The sequence below is a fragment of the Prionailurus viverrinus genome, chromosome B1 (assembly GCF_022837055.1).
Source record: "Prionailurus viverrinus isolate Anna chromosome B1, UM_Priviv_1.0, whole genome shotgun sequence".
Lineage (NCBI taxonomy): Eukaryota > Metazoa > Chordata > Mammalia > Carnivora > Felidae > Prionailurus > Prionailurus viverrinus.
In genome coordinates this window covers 122792005-122816541 of record NC_062564.1, presented here as the reverse complement: position 1 = coordinate 122816541, position 24537 = coordinate 122792005, and the positions used below count along the sequence as shown (strand labels likewise).

The 24537-nt window shown below is 36.4% G+C and overlaps 1 protein-coding gene across 2 annotated transcripts in view; it reads left to right on the top strand.

Annotated features, from left to right (window-relative positions):
- CB1H4orf17 (chromosome B1 C4orf17 homolog) overlaps positions 1-24236 on the top strand; it is a 36162-nt gene extending 11926 nt beyond the window's left edge. Inside the window, exons 3-10 of one of the 2 annotated variants that reach the window (XM_047855770.1) lie at positions 2472-2681; positions 5241-5305; positions 11005-11148; positions 11720-11776; positions 19769-19850; positions 21230-21416; positions 22355-22398; positions 23873-24236. In XM_047855770.1, the coding sequence (XP_047711726.1) occupies positions 2472-2681; positions 5241-5305; positions 11005-11148; positions 11720-11776; positions 19769-19850; positions 21230-21416; positions 22355-22398; positions 23873-24075 (992 nt within the window). In that variant the 3' untranslated portion in view covers positions 24076-24236. The remainder of the gene's footprint in view (positions 1-2471; positions 2682-5240; positions 5306-11004; positions 11149-11719; positions 11777-19768; positions 19851-21229; positions 21417-22354; positions 22399-23872) is intronic. The other variant, XM_047855771.1, reaches the window with a different exon arrangement.
- The last annotated feature ends 301 nt before the right edge of the window (positions 24237-24537 follow it).

Genomic DNA, 24537 nt, shown 5'->3' with positions numbered 1-24537 from the left:
AAGATTATTGCAGTTACTTGTTATTTTTAAATCAAATTTTAAAATAACAATTCTAAACCTGTTTGTTTTAACATTTAAAATTTAACTTAACCCAATATTAGAGCACACTCATCAACTAAGGAAACAATTGCCTTGGACAAAAAGGTAAAATGAGAGTATGTTCTCATTAAACTGGGGCTGCATATTAGAAAATTAGATAGGAATGTGATATTTGAATCTTCTGGTGACACTCTCCCACAAGGTGAGTCCCTCATAATTACAAAGGTAACAGCAATTTGATGCCCTATAGGGGGAGCTGGTCATTCCTAGGCCCCAAACTCCATAACCTAATTCTCCTGTATATTCAAAGCAGTTAATGTAACTCCCACCAATGTTGTCCTAATCTTCTTCACTGCTGGGTTGAGTTTTACATTTCCCTGACTAGCTTTAAATCATTTAATATTGTCCCATTTGACTCTGAAACCACTTTAGTGCCCTTCCACGTTTTAGATTTCTGGGTAGTTCTTTCCCAACTCTTGGATAGATAGAATCTGAATTCTTTCATATTATGTATCACCATTTTTTAATTAAAGGAGATAGCAGAGAAAATAAGGATTTTCCCCTTGATTTGTCTTCATGTTAATCTTTTATTTATTTCATTTGGTGGGCAGTTTTTCACCATACACCTGGGCCAATCACTATCTCAGGTGTTTAAGATAAAATGGTAAGATGTGATGCTATCTTTAAAAATGTTATTCTCATTTCTACATGGAACCAGTTACTATCAGTAAAGTTCTAAGTGTCAGACTAAATAAAAGCTTTATATTTGGCTGTGTTATTCGTTCATTTGATAAATAATCATAGAGCACCTACTTTGTGCCAGGCACTATTCTAGACACTGGGAATAGAGTAGCAAACCAAACACACAAAATCCATGCTTTCATGAAGCTTACACTCTAGGACAGCTCAGCCCAGCAATGTGCAAACAGATATGACAAGGGACAAATGCTATGAGAAAAATAAAAAGGCCTAACGGAACAGAGTGTGAAGGGGTGCATTTCAGACAGGGGTTTCAGCAAAGACCTTTATGATGTCATTTGAGCAGATAGGTAAGAAGGGGGGACTGATAGTACTAGAAGGAAATTTAGAAGAAAATGGGCACAAAAACCAAAAAAAAAAAAAACAAACCAAAACCAAAAAACCAAAAAACAAAAAACACTATACAGAAGCTTCTTGTGCAACTTCTTGGAAACAAGACAGCTGCCTATTACTATCTCTCATAATTCACGGATTAACATCGAGCAATATCCTGTACACCCTCATTTCCTAAACTGTCCGACACGTCATGACATAGTGTTTACACGGAAAAGAAGATATGTCTATAATTCGATATATGACCCAGAAGCAAATAGCTGTTACAGGAGAGTGAAAGAGCCTAGAAGCCTTGGACATGAGGAAGAAGTTTGCTTTGCACTGCTTTTTCCTTCCTTACCTCGCTCATAATCTACCTCCTCCTGCCTCCTGTTCCTAGCTTATACAGCTGTCTATATCTTTTGCCAGTACGAAAAAAGAGCCAGTGTATGTCTTTTAGGAGGCCTTATTATATTGAGACATTTTGGATGCTTTCAAACGTCTAAATGTACTGTTCATGAAAAGGGCTAACATAATCCCGCTTGGTCATTATCAAAACTTGGGAAATGAGGCGTCTGTCTGAGATAGAGGCAGATCTATTCCACTTGACTCTCCGGCTAAGATCAAAGATGTGAGCCTGGTTCTCAAGGCTAACGAGATGGCAGAACATTTCAAGGCAGCATGTATTGCTAACATAATTTGCTACACTGACTTTCATTTTTTTTTTAATATATGAAATTTATTGTCAAATTCGTTTCCATACAACACCCAGTGCTCATCCCAAAAGGCGCCCTCCTCAATACCCATTACCCACCCTCCCCTCCCTCCCACCCCCCATCAACCCTCAGTTTGTTCTCAGTTTTTAACAGTCTCTTATGCTTTGGCTCTCTCCCATTCTAACCTCTTTTTTTTTTTTTTCCTTCCCCTCCCCCATGGGTTTCTGTTAAGTTTCTCAGGATCCACATAAGAGTGAAACCATATGGTATTTGTCTTTCTCTGTATGGCTTATTTCACTTAGCATCACACTCTCCAGTTCCATCCACGTTGCTACAAAAGGCCATATTTCTTGATCCATTCATCAGTTGATGGACATTTAGGCTCTTTCCATAATTTGGCTATTGTTGAGAGTGCTGCTATAAACATTGGGGTACAAGTGCTCCTATGCATCAGTACTCCTGTATCCCTGCTACACTGACTTTCAAAGAATATCCACCTAGCATTCATTCATACGATTTGGAGTCTGACATCTTATATACACTTAACAATATCGAATTGGGAAATTGCTGATCATTCAGACAAAACCTGCCAAAAACCTAATCTGGTTTTTTTTTTTTTTGGTCTTTTTATCCTTACTCAACTAGGTTTGAATAACATTCCCATCTGTACTGTGAATGATGATGAGAACTCACTGGGAACATTGTGGGGTGTTGGCCAGTTCAACCACTTAGAGAAGGATGAGACACCATTTGCCAAATGCGGTCACCCACCCAGCACTGCGACCCTGGAGAGTCCTGTCAGAGAAGTCACACCGGCCCCAAACCATATCAAAATGCCCCCTCGGCCTCATTCTGGTGAGTCCCTTGCGACTAATGAAATCTTTCCTGAGGTCTCCTGCAAACAACCAGAGGTGGTAGGGGGGATAGTCTGTATGATTGCTAATATAACTGCAGAAATTTTAAAATATAGCAGCTAACATAGCTGCAGTGATTTCTCACTGTGAAACAGGTTATTCATTATAAAATTTTTTTATTCTTTTAATCTCATTTCAGTAGCCCAAGACATATTTGGTGTGGTTCTAGTCTCTAATTCCAACAAAAGCAGCTTAAGAGATACTGAAAATGAATGTTTACCCAACATGATAGGGAACCTACTGCAGACAAAAAGTGAGTCAGGGAAATGCAGTAGGGATGGAATTACATGTTTACATTTCTCCCTGCTGGATGGCCAGCTCCTGAAGGTCAGGGCCCAGGGTTATTCCCTTCTGTGTTTCTGGTATCCTTGGTATCTCCCCAGGTCCCAGTACAGTGTTTGATCTTCAGTAAAAAAAAAACTTTAATTAATTAATTAAATAATGTTTATTGAATTGAAATGAAAAAGGATTAATCAACAGAACACCATGATGACTATAGTTCACAATGCTGTCTTGTATATTTGGAAGTTATGAAAGTAGATTTAAAATTTTTCAGCACAAGAAAAATATTGATAATTTTGCAAGGTGATAGTTAACTACACTTAACTGTGGTGATCATTTTGCAATATATACATATATCAAATCACGGTGTTGTACATCCTGCACTATCATATTTTAAAAAGCACAGCATGGCAAAATCTAAAGGGCTAGCTAAAATAGAAGGAACTCTGGGTATTGGAAATTGCTTCCAGTTCTCCTTCGCTTATCCTGTACAGTTACCTGCCATTATTAAAAGTTTCAGGGCACCTGAGATTGTTTTGGTATAGTGTGGTAAAATAATATTGTCTTTCAAAAAGCGACAATAAGAGGCATCATTAGTAGAGTACTTCCTATGTGATTCCATTCTAAGGTCTTCACGCTTGCTAACTCATTTCATCCTTTCAAAGAGTTCCTCTTCCTTCCTTTCCACTAGCAGTAGAGAATAAAGCCCACACAATCCACCTACTGTTGGGTGTTCCTTCCTATACCATAAAACCCGGAAACTTAACAGTTAGGTTTGCAAGAGCCCCCTAATGGGAGTTAAGTGTTGCCACCTGATCAGATGTATATTTCAGATGTGGGGCTAAGGTCATCGTTTTGGTTGCTGTCTGCTCTCAAGCATGACTGGAGACATGGGGTTTTCCTGCTACAATATCCCAGTGTTCAGATTCTGGATTTATGGGTGTCAGATGCCAAGTCAGCAGATACGGTGGCTTTCAGATTGCAGCATGTTCCAGTGCCTTATCTTTAGCCTCAGTGATGTGACAGCAACTCAAGTGTCAGTGGCATCCTGACTCCCCTCCCCCCCCCCCCCCATAAAGGCTGTGCCCCCTGGCGGGCCAGGTGCAAGACGTTCTTGAAGTGATTTGTGAGGGTCAACGCCAGAGTTCACTGCTCCAGCCCTTCCAGTGATGTTGCAAATACCGCATTCCCTGTCTTATTTGCTTAAAATAGAGTGGTTTCTGTTTCCCTGAAGTGAACACTACCTTAATAGACCACCACCCATAACTTTGTTCTTCCTACTTCCTGTTCTCTTCTGGAGAGGTAACTTTACAATGGTTTTCTCTCTTTAGCTAGAACTAACGAATTCAGTTACTGTTGGGAATATGCACAAAATCTTTGCATCTTTTAAGAAATTGTTTCTGTTGACTATGGCTTCAGTAAAAACGATAGCATTATTTACAGAGAATATAGCTTTATTTAAATTAATGCAAAATGAAATTAAGCAAATATTTAAATGGTTTAAAGTGATTTAGTTGGATGATGCTATGAAATGTGTAAGGTTGAGCGACTGTTGAAATAAGAAATATAATTAAAAACGTAATTATAGCTCAATACACATCCTCTGCTTGTGGCCACAGGGCAAACAGCGCACCTATAATCTCTTTAATTAGGAAAAGTGACAGCTATATGGACAGGAAACAGAGAAAAACATGTTTTATATGAAATGTGCACTTTTAAAAATTAGTTTACCCAGATCAAGAAAATTCTTCTAGTCTTTCTTTATATCATCTTCCTGGGCATTGAATTAGTTTTGTAAATATCAATATGCTTTAAAAAATTTTTTTATTAGTTTTTTTTTTATTTTTGAGAGGCAGAGAGAGACAGAGCACATATGGGGAAGGGGCAGAGAGAGAGGGAGACACAGAATCCAAAGCAGGCTTCAGGTTCTGAGCTGTCATCACAGAGCCTGATGTGGGGCCTGAACTCATAAACCGTGAGATCATGATCTGAGCCGAAGTCGGACACTCAACCGACTGAGCCACCCAGGCGCCCCTTAATATGCTTTTATTATGTTATTCTGGTATAACTCTACCTGCAAGTTTTTCAACAGATCCCTGAGTTGACTTTAATTAAAATCCAGATATACTCTCACTTATTTCAGCAACTGATGTATATGTTATGTGGTAGAATTTTTTTCTGTTTGATCTAAATATATATTTCTGTGTCATCATTTCAGAGCCCTGCAGAAAAATCAGGGAGTGCTTCAAAACTTCCAGTGAGAATCCCTTAGCAATTAAAAAGGTAAAGAAACAACTACTTACAGTTACCTATTTAATTTGACTTCTGTCATTTCCTCTCCTTCTCTTCACATAACTTTCTGAAAAGGCACATTTCATAGTATCTTTAAGCTTTATTTAGGTGTAATTAACACAATATAAAATACACATATTTAGAGTATACAATTTGATGAATTTTGACAAATATATATCCACATCTGGGAAGCCACCACTGAAATCAAGAGAATGAACATACTAACCACTCCCACAAGTTTTCTCAAAACCCCAGCCCTGGCCCTCCCACATGCAAATATTTATCTGCTGTTGCTCAAAATTAGCATGCAATGTTTTAGGCTTTTATGTAATGAAATCATATAATGAGTTATTTTTTTAAATATGGTTTCTTCTTCAGACCCTTAACTCTAAAGAACAAACTGATGGGTGGGGGTTGGTTAAAAAGGAGATGGGGATTAAGGAGTGCATATGTTGTGATGAGTGCCAGGTGATTATGGAAGTGTTGAATCACTATATTGTACACCTGAAACTAATGTTACACCGTATGTTAACTAACTGGAATTTAAATAAAAACAAAAAAATGGTTTCTTTAACTCAGCATCAATATTTTAAGATTCATCCATATTGTTATGTTCATCAGTAATTCATTCCTTTTTATTGCTGAGAAATATTCAATTGTATGGGTATCCCACAATTTGTATACGTGTTCACCCGTTGATGGACATTTAGTTTGTTTCCAATTTTTGCTGAAGCTGGTATGAATATTTGTGTACTCGTCTTTGTATGGATATATATTTTCTTTTCTCTTGGGTAAATACATAGAAGTGGAATGATTGGGTCTTATAGCAGGTGTAGGTTAAAATTTTTAAGAAATTGCCAATGTGTTTTTCCAAAGTGGTTTTACGATTTTACATTCCTGCCAGCAGTGTATGTTTCTTTTCCTCCACATCCTGCCAACACTTAGTATAGTTAGTATTTTATAATTTTAGCCAATCTAGTGGCTAATGGTATCTCATTAGCCAATGGTATCTCATTGTAGTTTTAATTTGCATTTCCCTGATGACTAGTGAGCTTGATATCTTTTCATGTTCTTACTTACCATCCCTATATGGCATTTTTATGAGAAATGTGTGTTCAAATCTTTGCCCACATTGTAAATTGGATTGCTGGACTTTTTATTATGAAGTTTTAAAGGTTCTTTATATATTTTAGGTAAAAATTCTTTTGTCACATATACATTTTGTAAATGTTTCTTCTAGTCTGATGGTTACTTTTTTTTGTAACAGTGACTTTTGAAGAATCAAAATTTAGAAGTTTGATGAAACCCAAATTTAAAATTTTTCTATCATAGTTTCAAATCCACATGATGTTTATCTCTCTGTTGTGTCTTATTGCAAAGACTAACCTCTAGCCCAATGTTGAGTAGAAGTGATGAAAGCAGATAACCATGTCTTGCACCTAATCATAGGAGAAAAGCTTATATTTCACCATTGAATATGATGTCAGTTTACTTTATTTATAGATGCCCTTTATATGGCTGAGGAAGTTCTTTTCCATTTCTAGTGTCCTGAAGCTTTTATCAGAAATAGGAATTGGGGGCGCCTGGGTGGCGCAGTCGGTTAAGCGTCCGACTTCAGCCAGGTCACGATCTCGCGGTCCGTGAGTTCGAGCCCCGCGTCGGGCTCTGGGCTGATGGCTCAGAGCCTGGAGCCTGTTTCCGACTCTGTGTCTCCCTCTCTCTCTGCCCCTCCCCCATTCATGCTCTGTCTCTCTCTGTCCCAAAAATAAATAAACGTTGAAAAAAAAAAAATTAAAAAAAAAAAAAAAGAAATAGGAATTGGATTTTGTCAGATGCTTTCTCTGCATCTATTTGAGATGATCATATTTTTCTTTTTTAATCTGTTAATATGGTGAATTGTTTTGGTTAACTTCCAAATGTTAAACTACCCTGGCATTTCTGGGGGGAAAAAAAACTCAGTTGGTCATGATGTGTTACCTTTTTATATATTTAATTTCATAAAACATTGTTTAACATTCTTGTGGCTATGTTCATAAGGAATACAATTTTGTAGTTTACTTGTAATGTCTTTTCTGGTTTTGATAGAGCGTATACTGGCTTCCTAGAATAAGTTGGGAACTTCTCTTTAAAATTCTGGGAGATTTTATGTAGAATTGGTGTTATTTCTTCCTTAGAAGTTTTGTAGAATTCATCAGTGAAGCCATCTGGGCCTGGAGTTTTCTTTGAGTCAAGATTTTTAACTACAAATTCAGTTTCTTATTTTCACAGATTTAGACCATTCAGGTTATCTGTTTCTTTAGTGAGTTTTGGTGGTTTATATTGTTCATAGAATTCGTCCGTTTCATCTAAGTTGTTGAATTTACTGATATGAGGTCATTCATAACATATCCTTTTAATGATTCTATGATCAGTAGAGATGTTTTGTGTCTCATTCCTGACACTGGGAATTTGTGTTTTCTTTTTTTCTTGATGTGTCTAGCTAGGTTTGTTAGTTTTATTGATTTTCTTAAAGAATCTTTTTTACAAAAAGAAAGTTATTTTCTTAAAGAAGCTTTTTACAAAAAAAAAATTATGAAAAAAAAGAAGAAACTTTTGGGACACCTAGGTGGCTCAGTCAGTTAGGCGTCTGACTTCAGCTCGGGTTATGATCTCACAGTTTGTGAGTTCGAGCCTCGCATCGGGCTCTGTGCTGACAGCTCAGAGCCTGGAGCCTGTTTCAGATTCTGTGTCTCCCTCTTTCTCCCCTCCCTCACTCATGCTCTTTCTCTCTCTCAAAAATAAAATAAAACATTTTTAAAAAATTTTTAAAGAGAATAAGCTTTTCATTTTGTTGATGATACTTATTTTGATTTTTTTGTTTATTTTATTGATTTTTCATTTGTGTCTTTATATAAGATGAAAGCTTAGGTCATTGATTTCAGACATTTTTCCTTTCTAATATGAGCATGTATTAATATATTTTTTTTAATAAACAGTGCTTTGGCTGTATACCCCAAATTTTACGATGTTGAGTTTTCATTTTCAATCTGTTTAAAATACTTTCTAATTTCCTTTTTAATGTCTTCCCTATTGGTTACTTAAAATTATGTTATTTAATTTCCAAATATTTGGAGATGTCACAGATATCTTTATGTGATTGATTTCTAATTTAATTCCATTGTGGTGAGAGAGTATACTTTGTATACTTTGAAACTTTTTAAATTTATTGAAACTTGTTATATGGTCAAGAATATGGTCAATCTTGCTCAATTTTCCACGTACCCATGAAAAGAATGCTCACTCTGCTGTTGTTGGGTAGACTGTAATATACGTATCAGTTATGTTGGTTGATACTCTCATTCAGGTCTTCTACAGCCTTACTGATTTAGCTGTCTGCTTTTCTCTATCACTTATTAAGAAAGAGGTGTTGAAATCCCTGACTATAGTTGTGGATTTCTATATTTCTCTTTTAATGCATATCAGTTTTTTTGGAGTCCCAGTGGCACAATTGGTTAGCACACAGTACTTATATCAGTTTTTAATCCTGTATATTGAAGCTCTCTTATTAGAAGTATAACTATCTGGGTTTGTTATGTCCTTTTGATCAAATGACCCTTTTATCATTATAACATTACTAATTTCAATCCTCATAACATTCTTTGATTTGAAATCTATTTCATTATAGAACTATTCAGGTTTTCTATTTCTTCTTGAAGTGATTTTGGTTATGAAATTATTCATTGCATTGAAACATTCAGATTTATTGATAATGGTATACATAATAACCTTATATTTTAAATATATGCAACATCTGTAAGATGTACCCTTTTACCTTTCAGTTTTGTTAATCTACGTCTTCGTTTTCCAACAGAAGTTTATCAATTTTATTAGTATATCAAAGAATTAATTTGGGGGGTTTTGTAGATCCTCTATGTTGTATCTGTCTTTTCCATTTTGTTAATTTATGTTACCTTTTCCTTCTTTCCATACATGTACTTTATTTTATTGTTCTTTATCTGACACCTTTGGTCTTTCTGATATATATATTTTAGCTATAAATTCCTCTCTGAGGACTGCTTTCACTGCTTTTGTAATTTTTGCTATCAGCATTAATTTAAAATTTTTTCTAATTTGCATTATAATTTCTTTTTGCCTCATGACTTAGCTGCTGGATATTATGTATGAAAGTTATTTGTAGGAATCTGAAGCTTATGACAAAAGGACTTTTTTCCAAAGAAAACTTGGTGCTTGCTTCTGTAGGAACCCAGACGCCTTACCACCCTAGACCAACTTAAATGAAGTTCAAAGCTTGATCTCAGGTTGTATTTCTTCAAGGACCATTGCACTTCTAGGTCACCTTTACCTTCAGGGTGTAGTCCTGTGTTGGCCCTTATTTGGGTCCTGAGCTTTGAGTCTTGTCTTTCAGGCTTTCAGGACCTTTTAAGCTGTCACAAGAAAAGTTTTCACTCTTCAGGATCTGACAATGACCTCAGGCCACAAATGGCTACTGTACTCCCCACAACTCAGGCTTCTCACTTGCCCTTTATGTTGGCCTATTAATTCCTACTTTATTCACTCCTTGACAGCTTTAATTTTTTTTATTTTAATCTGCCTTTTTAGTTGTGTCCAGTGGGAGAGTTGAACCAAAAAAATATGTATTGTTATTCCCTAAAACAAGAAGTCTTTTTATATAATAAACTTTAACAGAAGAATGCATCTACATACGGTATAGCTTTACTTTCACTAAATGTCAATAGTTCAATATTGTTCTATCAATTCCAATCATCACAGTCCCCAGTTGTTGACATATTCAGCCAGTTGCGTCTTTGTGTCTGAAATATCACTCACTTCTGAAGGTTAAAAGCCTTTCTTAGAATAAGCACACAGATCTAAGTCTTCTATAACTCTTCTTGAACTTAAAGCTCTTCTAACCTTTTTAAAAAATTCTAAATTTCAGAGTACATTTACTTCCCAGAACAAGAAAATAGCCTTTCTATTTCCTCTTCCAGTTAATCAAGGGAAGTAATTTAGTTGACCTCTAATTCTCTAGCTCTCAGTTGCTGTTCAGCAGAGCAAGGAGACAGCAGTTCACAACATGTAGTGTCTTCACAGACACTGCATGAAATCTTTTGAGTGTCTTCTTCCTGTCATGAAAGAGAAATCTTCCTAACTTAACAGAAAATCTCATGTGGTATCAGTTTGTTGTTATCTGGAGCAGCTAGATAAATAAAGGTTACACATCAAACATTTAAAAATTATTATCTTGTTGTTTAACCAAGGGTTGAAACCAAGGGTTTAAAATGTCTTCACCAAAAGTAAATAATATCTCACTATGTGGTCTGTATCTAAATGAAAATATTTGATAATTAGATTTTTTTTTCAACGTTTATTTATTTTTGGGACAAAGAGAGACAGAGCATGAACGGGGGAGGGGCAGAGAGAGAGGGAGACACAGAATCGGAAACAGGCTCCAGGCTCTGAGCCATCAGCCCAGAGCCTGACGCGGGGCTCGAACTCACAGACCAGGAGATCGTGACCTGGCTGAAGTCCGACGCTTAACCGACTGCGCCACCCAGGCGCCCCGACCCCTCTTTACTTTTATGTCTGCCTCTTATTTAGCTATAATATTTCTCATTCATTTTATATTCAACTTTCATAGAAAATGTGAGTGGATACAAATGCATATTGATTATATTATGCCTTTGATTTAGGAAGAAATTAAGGTAAAAGAGCCACTGTCATCTCCAAAGGCATGCTCTACTGCTGGCTCTTGTTCTTCAGAGGTGATGAGTACCAAGACCGACGTCAAAGAGAACACCATTTGCATACCAAACTATCTGGATCAGGAAATCAAAGTAAGAGGCAGATTTTTTAAATCCATAACTTAGGAACAGCATGAACATACAAAAAGTCACATTACTAACATCCTTAAAACTCTTTAGTGGCTCCCCCTTGACAACTGAGTTGATTTAAAACCACTTAGCCTGAAATCCAGGGCCTACTTCTATTTTTATTTCCAGTTTTCTCCCTGGAATCCCGTCACTGTTATGGAAACCTAACCTTTGGTTTAGGCATAATGAAGAACTTGGCATTTGCTGAACAAGCTCAGCCCTGTTCTTCCCACGTTTCTCTTTATCATTCTTTAGCATTCTTCCCAATGCTTGAAAGGCACTACTTCTTGCCATTAGCTATATATTTCCTGTACATATTTTAAGGCAGAGATTCCTCCAATCAACATCCATCTCTCTCTTATCTGTGGAAAACTGTTTCCTCAAACCTACTCTGCCTGGGGTTATAAACTTAGTTATATTTATAGTAATATGCCATATCAGACTACTGGAAGGTTCTTTCCAGCCACAATTATCTCTGAGAATGACATATAATCAAGAATAAACCAATCAGCTGGTATCTGTTTTCCTTCTTTAGATCCTCTTGGTTACCTCCACATTGCCTCGCCAAAAGACTCACTACAATAAATTAAAGGTGAAAATACCATAATGATGACTTTGATAGCAGTTATAAATAAGTCTGTAGTAGCAATTACAAATAGCAGAGCATGTTATTAGGGTTATTATTGAATAATCCTGATAAGGAACTATTTTAAAAATAAAACATAACAGTGGCATTGGGTATAATTATGCTGATGATTAAAATTGGGAAGGAAAATAAAAGGAAGGGAGAAGAGGATAGAGTATCTGAAGACATGCGTTGCGGTTATACATGATTTCCTGATGATTCTGGCTAAAGACTTTCTATTTACATAGAGTCTTCAGAATCACTGTCTGTCTACCCACTACCATCTGGCACCATAGATCCTCTAAAATTCGCTCATTTCCACCCTTAGGGACTTTCCTTCTCTTTGATCCTCAGTGGTCACCTTCTACTCATTAAAGTCTCAGTTTAAATATCACTTAAAAATACTTTCCCTGACCATCCAAAGTCGCTACCTAGTCACTCTCTATACTATTACTCTTTGTTATTTTTTGCATAACGCATGCCCTATGTGATATGTTTCTATTTATCTGTTTCAGTACTGTCTCTGCTTCCTTGCTCCACTCACACCAAAATTTAAGTCTTATGGATCTCATACTCATCTGTCTTGGTTACTGCTTTATCTTCTGTGCCTAGATAAGTGCTGGGCACCTAGTAATTACTAAGTATTTATTGACTGTTGAATATAAACATTAAAAAGAAAAGTTCTACCAAGATCAAAGTGGAACTATAGAAAATCAGCTAACTATATAGGTCCTCAACTCAACCAAATGATAAACTGAGTACAGTTTTAGTAAGACTGTCTTCCTTCTTTATGCACATCAAATAATAGACCAGCAACATGATCTTATAGAACTGGGCTTTTGGGCATCTATTTAAAAAGCCTTCCTCTCAAATGCATCTTCTACCTCACAGATTTTGACTTAACTGGACATTAATACAAAATCTACTAAAACGTACTCTTTGAAAGAAGGCATCCTGTCTATCTTGTTACAACTGATTCCTCAGCACTCATCACTTTGCTTGAAAACTATTAACTGGCACACACAGCATGGCATTTTATCTAACAGTTGGTGGCTATTTGTTAAATAAATGAAAAGAGAGGGAGTAAAGTGAGAAAATAGGTCTTACCAAAGTTTTTTGGCTTGTATAAATGAGTCCTAAAAATAAATCTCATCTTGGTGGTATTCCAACCTTCCATGCTTTCAAAAAAAAAAAAAAAATGAAATATCTTCCAATTTCCTACTATCCAAGCTGGTAACTCTGAATGGCCGTAAAGTCAAGAAATGTTTGTGCAAGCGTGTGTATGAAAGACTGTACAGTTTTACAATTATTACTTTATGGGAAAAGAAAAACAGAACTCTGTGTCTGTTCATATCTCGTTTTTAGATTTCCTCCTCAAAATCTCGAATTTATAGAAATAAGTCTCTTTACTATTGGCACAAAAAGACTGCCAAACACATTCATTTACTTTACAAATATCTAATATCAATGACAAAATACTAGAGTTTGGGGATATAGCTCATTCCTTCACTCACATAGGTTATGAGAGAGATTGTGCAGGTGTTGTTAAGAACATATAGGAGGAGATTTTGGAGCTGAGAGAGTCTTCAAGGGGAAAGAAACGTAAAGAATGTTTAAGACATAATTAGAAGATGAATAGAAGTATGGAAGAGATCATTCTCAGACGAGAGACCTTCATATCTAAAGGCTAAGAGGTGAGAGCGCTGTTTATTCAAGGAATTAAAAACAATATGGCTGATGCAGAGTGCAGGGAGAAAGCTGCAAGAGATGAGGTTGGAGACTTATGCAGAGACCAGAAATAAAAGATATTATAAGCCATATTGAAATGTTCAGATTCATCTGAAGTACTATGGGAAGGTAGAGTAAAATTTTAAACACTGAGTTATACTGAAATTACTTTGTAAGTATAAGAATTAAAAGGTCAGATTGGACTTTAGAAAAGTCACTCTAGATACAATATGCAGAATTAATTTGGAAGGGGGAGGCAAAATTGCAAGGGAGGTACTGTGCTTCCAAAATGTTAGGTTAATTCCAAGACTTAGCTTCCTGCTGTAAACAACTATATAACCGGGAAAAATACATGAACAAACTATTTTCAAGCATTAGGCAACAGACAGTGTAGATTTATGATGGTTGATAGAAAGAAGGGAAACCATTGAGAAGATCTCCACTTTCAACCTAGATTTCAGCCTGGGCTTACTCCTAATCATGGCACAGAGAGGGGGAAGCCTAAACAGAACAATAACAGAAGTAACAGCTTCACTAGGTAGAGAAAAAAGAGTTTAGAGCTTGGGCATTCTGAAGTGGCTGGAATTTACAAATAAGATACTAAAAAGGAGGAATCTGTGGAGAGAATGAGCTCCAGAAATCTGTATAGGGTTCCACAAGTCTTTAGTTCAGTATAAGTTACATATGCACAGGATGATATTCTGAGACCTGGAAGAAGAGAGCTAGTGGGAAGTAGGACATTGCTTAGAGACGCTGGTGTTCTGGTCTGGCAGAGTGGAGAGACCTTACTGAACACACCAGGAACTCAACTGAAACCCCAGAAAGTCACACCTGAAAAGAGAGTAGGGTACTCTAGCCCTCAGTAGGGGCTACTCTAGATCTATAACCTCAAATCCTAAAATCAGGATTTAGCAGACCAAATTCACCCACCAATATATTAGGTACCATCAAAAAAAAACTCAATGAAAAGAAATCAGGAGGATTCCATAAAGTACATATTCTACTTCCTCTCACTGAAAGGAGAATTATATTCTCTCAAAGTTGATCACTGAGAGATCTATAAATTAGAAGAAGCTGGGAGCAATGTGCGATCACCATGTTGATGAAAAACCCATTAGAGGCAGAGTGGCCTAGGGAATACCATAGGGCTTTTTTTCTTTTTTTGCCATGGCCATTGATTTATTGTGAAATTAGGAGCAAATTTATACTCTCCTCTAGTATATTGCATTATTGAGGACAAAAATCTTAATAATATAACAAAGTTCAATATAGGGCAGTGGATTTTTCTGCCCTTTAATTTCAATTCTGTATCTCCAGCATCTAGATCAATAACAAACACAAATATCTGTTGAATTAATAATACTTCAAGAAATATTTTAGTTGATAAACCTTTAGCCAGACTCATCAAGAAAAAACGAGAAAGGATTCAAATAAGTGAAATCAGAAATGAAAGAGAAGAAATAACAACTGACACCACAGAAATACAAAAAATTATATGAGAATACTGTGAAAATTTATATGCCAACAAATTTGATAATGTAGAAGAAATGGATAAATTCCTAGAAACATACAATCTTTCGAAACTGAACCAGGAAGCAAAATAGAAAATTTGAACAGACTGATTACTACTAACAAAATTGAATCCGTAATAAAAAAATCTCCCCACAAATGAAAGTCCAAGACCAGATGGCTTCACAGATTAATTCTACCAAACATTTAAAGAAGAGTTAATACCTTTTCTTCTTAAACTATTCCAAAAAATAAAATAGGGAGGAAAATTTCCAAATTCATTTTATGAGGCCAGCATTACCCTGATGCCAAAATCAGACAAAGGCACTACAAAAACAAAACAAAACAAAACAAAACAAAACAAAAACAAAAACAAAATTACAGGCAATATCTTTGATGAACACATATGTAAAATTCCTCAACAAAATATTAGCAAACCAAATTCAACAACACATCAAAAGGACCATTCACTATGATCAAGTGGGATTTAGTCTATAGATGCAAAGGTTGTTCAATATTTGCAAATCAATGCAATATATTACATTAACAAGAGTAAGGATAAAAACCATATGATCATCTCAATAGATTCAGAAAAAGGTTTTGACAAAATACAGCATCAATCTGTGATTAAAAACTCTCAACAAAACTACATTGGGGAACATACCCCAATGTAATAAAGGCCACATATGAAAAACCCACAGCTAACAAAATACTCAATGGTGAAAAACTGAAACTTTTCCTCTAAGATCAAGAACAAGACAAGGATGGCCACTCTCACCACTTTTACTCAACATAGTGCTGGAAGTCCTAGTGGCAGCAATCAGCAAGAAGTGAAATAAAACACATCCAGATTGGTAAGGAAAAAGTAAAAGTTCCACTAGTTGCAGATGGCATGATACTATATACCCTTAAACACTCCACCAAAAAACTATTAGAACTAATCAATGAATTCAGTAGAGTCACAGCATACAAAATTAACATATAAAAATCACCTTCTAATACAAGGTATCAGAAAAAGAAATTAAGAAATCAATCCCATTTATAATTGCACCAAAAATAATAAAATACCTAGGGATAAATTTAACCAAGGAGGTGAAAGAGCTATACTCTGAAACTATAAGACACTGATGAAAGAAATTGACAAAAACAATAGAAAGATATTCTATGCTCATGGATTGGAAGAATTAATATTGCTAAAAATGTCGATAGTACCTAAAGCAATCTACAGATTCATTGCAATCCTTATCAAAATACCAAAAACATTCTTCACAGAACTAGAACAAATAATACTAGAATTTTATGGAACCACAAAAGACCCTGCATAGTCAAAGCAATGTTGGGAAATAACTAATCTGGAGGTATAACACAATCCCAGATTTCAAGACATATCACATAGCTATGGTAATCAAAACAGTATGGTTCTGGCACAGAATTAGATACATAGATCAATGGTACAGGATAGAGAGCCCAGAAATAAACCCATGCTTATATGGCCCGTTAAGCCATGACCAAGGAGGCAAGAATATACAATGGGGATAAGACAGTCAACAAATTGTATTGGGAAAACTGGATAACAACATGAAAAACAGAGAAACGGGGCCACTTTCTTACACCACAGACAAACATATACTCAAAATGGATTAAAAACCAAAATGTGAGACCTGAAATAATAAAACTCCTAAAAGGAAGCATAGGCCGTAATCTCTTGGACATTGGCTTTAGCAATATATTTATGGATATGTCTCCTCATGGAAGGAGGACAAAAACAAACGACAAAAGCAAAAATAAACTACTGGGGCTACACCAAAATAAAAAGCTTTTGCACAGCAATGGAAACCATCCACAAAACAAAAAGGCAACCTAATGAATGGGAAAATATATTTGCAAATGATATATCCAATAAAGGGTTATATACAACTCAACATCAAAAAGCCAAACAATGCAATTACAAAACTGACAGAGGAGGGGCACCTGTTAATCGTCCAACTCTTGATTTTGGCTCAGGTCAAGATCTCACAGTTGTGAGATCGAGCCCCATGTCAGGCTCCATGTGAAGCCTGCTTGTGATATTCTCTCTCTCTCTCTCTGTTTGTGTGTGTGTGTGTGTGTGTCTGTCCTTCCCCCACTTTCTCTTTCCCTCTCTCTCAGAAATAAATAAACATTAAAAACAAATGAACAAAAAACCAAAGAGCACATGGCTTAAAAATGTTGGAGAAAAAGTATTATGTAAATGTGTCAGGCACATATTTGGTAAAAATATATTATTAAAACAATGTGCAGAGGGAGGTGCCTGGGTGGCTCAGTTGCTTAAGCATCCGACTTCAGCTCAGGTCATGATCTCACATTCATGAGTTCGAGCTCCCCCATCGGGCTCTGTGCTGACAGCTCAGAGCCTGGAGCCTGCTTCAGATTCTGTCTCCCTCTCTCTCTGCCCCTCCCCTACTCTCTCTCTCTCTCTCTCTCTCTTTCTCAAAAATAAATAAACATTTAAAAAAATGTCAGAGGATCTGAATTGACATTTCTCCAAAGATGGCCAATAGACACATGGAAATGTGCTCAGTATCACTCATCATCAGTGAAACGCAAATCAAAACCACACCTGTCAGAATGGCTGGTATCAAAAAGGCAATAATAACAAGTGTTGGTGAGGATGTGGAGAAAAGAGAATGCCTGTACACTGTTAGTGGGAATGCAAATTGGTGCAGCTACTGTGAAGAACAGTATGGAGTTTCCTCAAAAAATTAAAAATTGGAAATACCATATGATCCAGTAATTCCACTACCCAAAGAAAATGAAAAGAGTAATTCAAAAAGATGTACGCCCCCCTATGTTCATTGCAGCATTATTCACCATAGCAAAGATATGGAAGCCACTCCAGTGTCCATTGATAGATAAATGGATGAAGAAGATACATATATACATACATACACACCATATCTTATATGTACATACATATACATATATACAATGGACTGTTGTTTCATCATAAAAAAGTGTGAGATTGTGCCATTTGTGACAACATGGATGGACCCAGAGGGTATTATGCTAAGTGAATAAATCAGACAAAGAAAGAAAATACCATATGATTTCACTTACATATGGAATATGAATAACAAAACAAATGAACAAAACAGACTCTTTTTTGGTTAAAAATGATTTAATGTTTATTTACTTTCAAGAGAGAGAGACAGATGGAGTGTGAGTGGGGGAGGGGCAGAGGGAGGGGGAAACACAGAATCTGAGTCAGTCTCCAGGCTCTGAGCTGTCAGCACAGAGCCCGACTCGGGGCTCAAACTCAGGAACCGTGAGATCATGACCTGAGCTGAAGTCGGACGCTCAACTGACTGAGCCACCCAGGTGCCCCCAAACAGACTCTGAAATACAGAGAACTAGTAGTTGCCAGGGGGTAAGTGGGTAAGAGGATGGGCAAAATAGGTGAAGACGATTAAGAAATACAAACTTCCAGTTATAAAATAAATAAGTCATGGAGATAAAAAGTACAGCATAGGGATTGTAGCCAACAATATTATAATAATGTTGCATGGTGCCTACATTAATTTGGTGAGCATCGAGTAACGTATAGAACTGTCAAATCACTATGTTGTACACCATGTTGTATGTCAACTATACTTCAATAATAAATTTTTAAAAAAGGAAAGATTTCAGGCACGCTAGGGAAAAGGATGTTGCAGAAGCTCAAGCGAGAATCGATGATAGTTTAGACTGGGCCAAGGGTGTGGAGATAAAAAGAAATGGAGAGATTTGAGAAATATTTAGAAGAAAGAATTTACTGAACTTGTTGTCTGGCAGCATACTTTATGTGCAAGGGAGTCATCCAGGATGAATCTCAGGGTCTGGCTTGGACATATATTCAGTGTATGCCAGAGCTGTCCATCGAGGTAAGGGAACCAGGAGGAACCAAGTGTGGAGCAGGTTTTAGAAAGAAGAAGATGGGTTTAGTTTTAGATAATTTGGGTTCAAAGTATCTATAGTATATCTAGGTGGATACATTTGGTAGGCAGCTGGATACATAGGACTGAATTTCAGATATGTCTAAATTCTAAGAACAGACACAATTTAGAATCAAACTGGAAACATCATTAGTTGTGCTTAAAGTTTTGTACTTTAATGCTTATTATAGTCCATTTTTATTAGAATTATTTCATATATTTATCTCTTCTATCTTCCACATATCAGACCCTAGCTCTGAATTTAAAACACACACACACACACACACACACACACACACACACACACACGTCAAGGAAGGATACTGACTGCCAAAAGTGAATTATATTCCTAGCCCATTGGACCAGCCACTGTGTTTAGGGAACTGAGGAAAAATGACTCCAGCTAGATTCACCCACCACGGTACAGCAGGGATACAGTTGTGTGACTGGAAAATCCCAATTAGAACCCCATGGTGCAGTGGGAAAGGATCCATTCCCCAAAAAGAAGGAAAGTGAATTACCCCTCCGGAAGATGTGGATACTGAGCAGACAAAACAAATAGTTTGGGTATTACCTAACCCAAACTATTACTTGTATTGATTTTTTGTTTGTTTTCTCTTTGAAATCTGGTTCCCAGGCTAAAATCCCAATTGATTTAATTGAGCAGTGGGTACAGAGTGACATTTGGGCGATAAGATTGTGGAGACAGTAAAGGAAATCTTGTAACACACCATTTATTTGCTCACTCTGTAATTCTAATATTCTCTGTCAGATTCTGGCAAAGCTCTGTAACGTTTTACGTACTGATTCCCTGGCGGAAGTTCTACAGTGGCTGGTTCATGCCAGCACAAAAGGTGAGATTAAAATAAGCATTTGCAAACACTGGGCTTAGTTTATTGTCAGAAAGTGTGAATGCGCCAATATATGAAGTTTTCTACCTTGGATTTGCAAAGATAATGTTGCAATATTATTTCCCTAGTACTTCGGTATCAGAGTCTCTGTAGTCCTCTATAACTGACTGTATGCAACTGGTCACTCAGTGACCCCAAATTTGGTATGCCCCACACTAAACTGCTTTGGGTGGTGTGAAACACGTGTGTCCAGGGCTGGCTTGTGCTTCTTCTCCTAAGTCCATACACCGAGGTGTCTCCCTGAGTATATTTTCTGGCCTACCGTGAACCGTGAACACAGAGCCTGTTTCCTTTCTCTGGTATGGGTGGCTATTGCACAGCCTTCCAAGTTCTAGATTCTAACAGCTCTGCCAGTTCCCCACCCAAACCATCAACTCAGTCATCTCTCAGCCTCCTTTTGGGCCTGTGTGGCCTGTTCCATGAAAACATATACCAGTCCCATGTGGGCCAGCCATAAATAGCATAGAGTGGCTTCCCTCAAACCTAGCTCGTCATCAGATTGAGGCAAAACTTCTGAGGTGGGCAGGGCCTGAGAATTTGCATTTCTAACAAGTTCCTAGCTGCTGATAATGCTGGTCTGGGGGCTACTTTTTGAGAATCTGCACCAATAAAAGTTAGGAAATATGGATGTGTTAGAGATAGACTAATATTCTTAAATGGGGAGAATTTTGGCAATAGTACTTTACCCAGGAACTCAAGACTACTTGGCAAACAATTAAGAAGTATTTGGGGGCAAGGAGTCTTTGATGATTATTTTTTCTTTTTAAGAATGTAACTTAAAAATATACACAAGTAATTAAGTACTTATTGTTGAGGGGAAAAACCCAAATGAACCAGAAAAAAAATATGAGAAAGGAAGAATAATAATGAATAAAATCATCACAGACATCATTTCAGTGACTACTTTGGTAAATATCTTTATAGACATCTTATAACTATTTACTACTTAACTATTAGTCTGTAATTAATGAGATTATATTGTACTTATTATTTTGTGTAGATATGCTTTCTTTTATTTGGCAGCAGCCTGAAAGGCTGGGTTTTGTACTCAATATTTAAAAAGAATTCCACTGCCATTCAGGGACAAGTGCCTCAGTGAGCTAACAGCTTGGGGCACTCTATAGTATCACAGGTCAATAGAAATCAGGTTGATGTGAACCAATTTTTCTGCAGAAACCTTGACTCATGAATAAATGCCTACTTGGAAAACGGATTACCATACCAGCCTTTCACACTAGAGTGCTGGATAAAAGAACCAATCCTGCGTTTCTAGTCAACATGATAATTATAACCTTTATGCCCACCCCTGTTCTTTAAATCAGAAAAAGAGTGGATCTCAGCTTTGATTCATGCTGAAATGGCTGAGATAAATTTGTTGACTCAACGAAGAAACATCTCAGCAGAACTAGCAACAGAGAGTAGGAAGCCACCCAAAGTTAAATCGCCCCCAAATTCACCTGCAAAATCTAAAGTACTGACCAAATCGAGGGAAAGACAGCAACCAACCAGGTAATTAGATATAATGGCTAAGTAGATATGGTACAGAAAGATTTTCAGCTTTCTTTTTGTTACCTTTCAAAACACTAAACATTCTGATGTTTTAAGTCTCCTCTTTATTCAGCAGGGGGCCACCATGTGTATTTATTTTCTTTCATTTTCATAAATGTAATATGAGAATTATTCTAAATCCTATTTTAGCCACCCAGACATCTAAGAAAATGTAGTTTTTTTTATTTGCCCTAAAAATGGAAGCAATAAAGAAAACAGAAATTGTATTATTATTGTATATTTTGTTGAATGCATATCACACAAGTATCACTTTGTGTGTGTGTGTGTAGAACAATGCTAGATTAAAATAAATTGCTTCAATTAATTTCTCTGGCACACTCCTGGAGGCTGCTAGAGGGAAAAATAACTACTGCAGCAACTGTAAATTATTTTAGTAGAAATTTTTCTTAAACCTTATAATTTCAATGACAGAAGAAAATACATATTTATGTGTAATACCATGGTGAAAGAATGTGGTAAGATGTTATTTAAGTCGGGAGAGAAAGTCTTGTTACTTTAAAGTTAAAAGTTGGGTAAAACTTAAACTGAGAAAAAATAAATATTCAAAACCCAAGTCACTTTAAAAACGTTTGAGACAGAGGAAAGTTCTGTATTGCAAGTTGTCTCCACTTTAAAGTTTCCATAAAGTTGGAAACTGGGAAATAGGATCAGTCTTTCTACCTTAGTGAATAATATATGATGTACTGTTTAGATATGACTCAAAGTCAGAAGAATTTCTCATTGGAAAGTACCTTTAATACTGTCTACATTGAAAAACAAAGAATTGGGATAAAATATTTAAGATACATATATACTTAGCTTACTGATCATAGTGCAGTCTATAGAAAATACTTGTTTGTATCTGTGAATTTCATTTTCTATTTCTCCATTTGATTTAGAGTGTCAAGTCAAGGATCTGAAGGAAATAAGGAAGTACCAAAAGGTTAAGTACAGTTTGTGATACTCAGTTGGTATAGAGAAACCAATAAGTATCTACCTAACTATTTAGGGACACAGACAAGGACAGGGACCTATGGTTTTAAAAGCAGTGTAATACCATAATGATTTCCAATTACTCTTAAGGGACAGTGTGTGCTGAATTTCTCATTGAGATAAATTTGACATAAACTTAACTTTGTTTTGAAAGGCAAAGTGCCTCATCAGGGACAGACACTCTAAGAAACAAGACAGCAGGATACATAGGTTTGGTCTGGCCAATCCAGGAGAGGCCCTGCACTGACCTAACAAAAGGACAGTGATCTCAGGGTTTTGCTTCTTCATAGGTTAACTGTGAAGCTAAGTGATTTTAACTAGAAACCAAGTCAACCGTAGAAAACAGTAAAATAGCAATCAGCCACAAGCAGATGCTTTATAAGACAGCTGAAAAACAATAGAGAGGAGTAGTTCTCTGTCCCAGCCACACCCTACAGTTTGGACCAACAAGAATCAAGAGTTGTAGAATGTCCTACTTCGGTTCAGAATAGCCCAACTGAAACATCCCTGTGGGTTTGGCAGCTCCTAACTTAAAACAAGTGTAGCAACAATGACTATAGAGCAAAGACCAGGAGGAGGATGTCTATAAGTCTCAAACAAAAGTCTGTCCTGTTATATCTACAAGTTTCCCTTATACCAAGAATGATATGGTAATCAGAGTTCTTTGAGGTCACTCTAAACCCCAGCGGCTTTTGTTAGGGTTAACACCAAAGAGGGCCCATGTGTTAACAGGCAATAAGAAATAAAACTTAGAAGTTAGAAAATACTCCCTTATACTGACATGCCAAGGATGGTCTATTATATCTGATTCCTACCAAACTCCTCACCCTAAGACCACAAAATCATGACAGTGATGGTTTCTATTACTCAGCTTTACGTCTTATGTGTTGGCCCCAAATATATTTTACCCTATCTAGATATTTGGAAAGCTTTTGTATAGAAGCCCCAATCATACTTGTCTCCAGGGGTGATAGTCAGCATTTCCCCAAATCCTTATTCTGGCTTGGGTTTGACCATATAGGTCTTGGGAAGCTCTTACGAATACAATTGACTTGTTTTAATCTGCTTATCTATTTTCTTTTTTGTCTTTCAAAACCATAAATCCTTTTCCTTCCTCCCACTCTTCCCATTCTTACCTATCACCTCTACAGATCACTAATTCTAATTAATTCCTACCAAAACAATGTTTGATTTTAAGAGGATAGAACATATCCTGCATGTTATAGAAAATATTACTCATTAAAAAAGAGCAGGTAGTAAGAAAGATGAGACTGGTTTCTTTTATGAATATTGGGTATATTTGATTGGCCTAAACTTCATATAGTTTTTTTTTGTTGTTGTTGTTATGTCATTTGCTACTAAAACACGGCAGAAGCTATATTTATGTCTCAATTTTGGCCTTATTTAGACTTTTTCTATTTCAGAGGCTGAACACAGGCCTCCATTTTTTATAAGAAGAAATAAGATGAAAATGCCCATTGCAGAATATTTCAGCAGACCAAAGTCTCCTCCCAGGCCTAAAACTCAGGAAAGCATATCAACAAAACCAATGTCAGCAAGAAGTATACACCAAGGATGCACTCTCTCTCCCCAGAGAGCATTTTATCCTTTAACATTCCAAAGGTAGAAATTCTGGACTGCGCTATTTCTTTCACAAACATGATCTTCACTCCATTACAACATCAAATTATTTTTTAAAAATATTTTGGTATCAAAGAATCAATAACTCCTCTATTTGGTGGCACATGTTCAAAGCACCTGTGTATAATGCTACTAAATAAATATTAATGGAGACAGTATTTCTATTTGTGGTTAATTTTAGCATGATATGTAAAAGAAGTATGTTAATTTATATACCATATTTCTAGTCTTACACTAATTGCATTAATACATATGCTCAGGGCCCTGATGCTAGAAAAAAACATCCATAACAGAATTAGGCAGCTACAATTTGACACATCCTCTGAACTCTTGATAGAGGAAAAACAAAAACAAAAGCAGAATTTTAACATCTGAGCTAGTTTTCACAATCTATAGTGTTTCATTGTTGTTGGAGCACTGAATGAATTCCACAGTGATTATGAAAAAA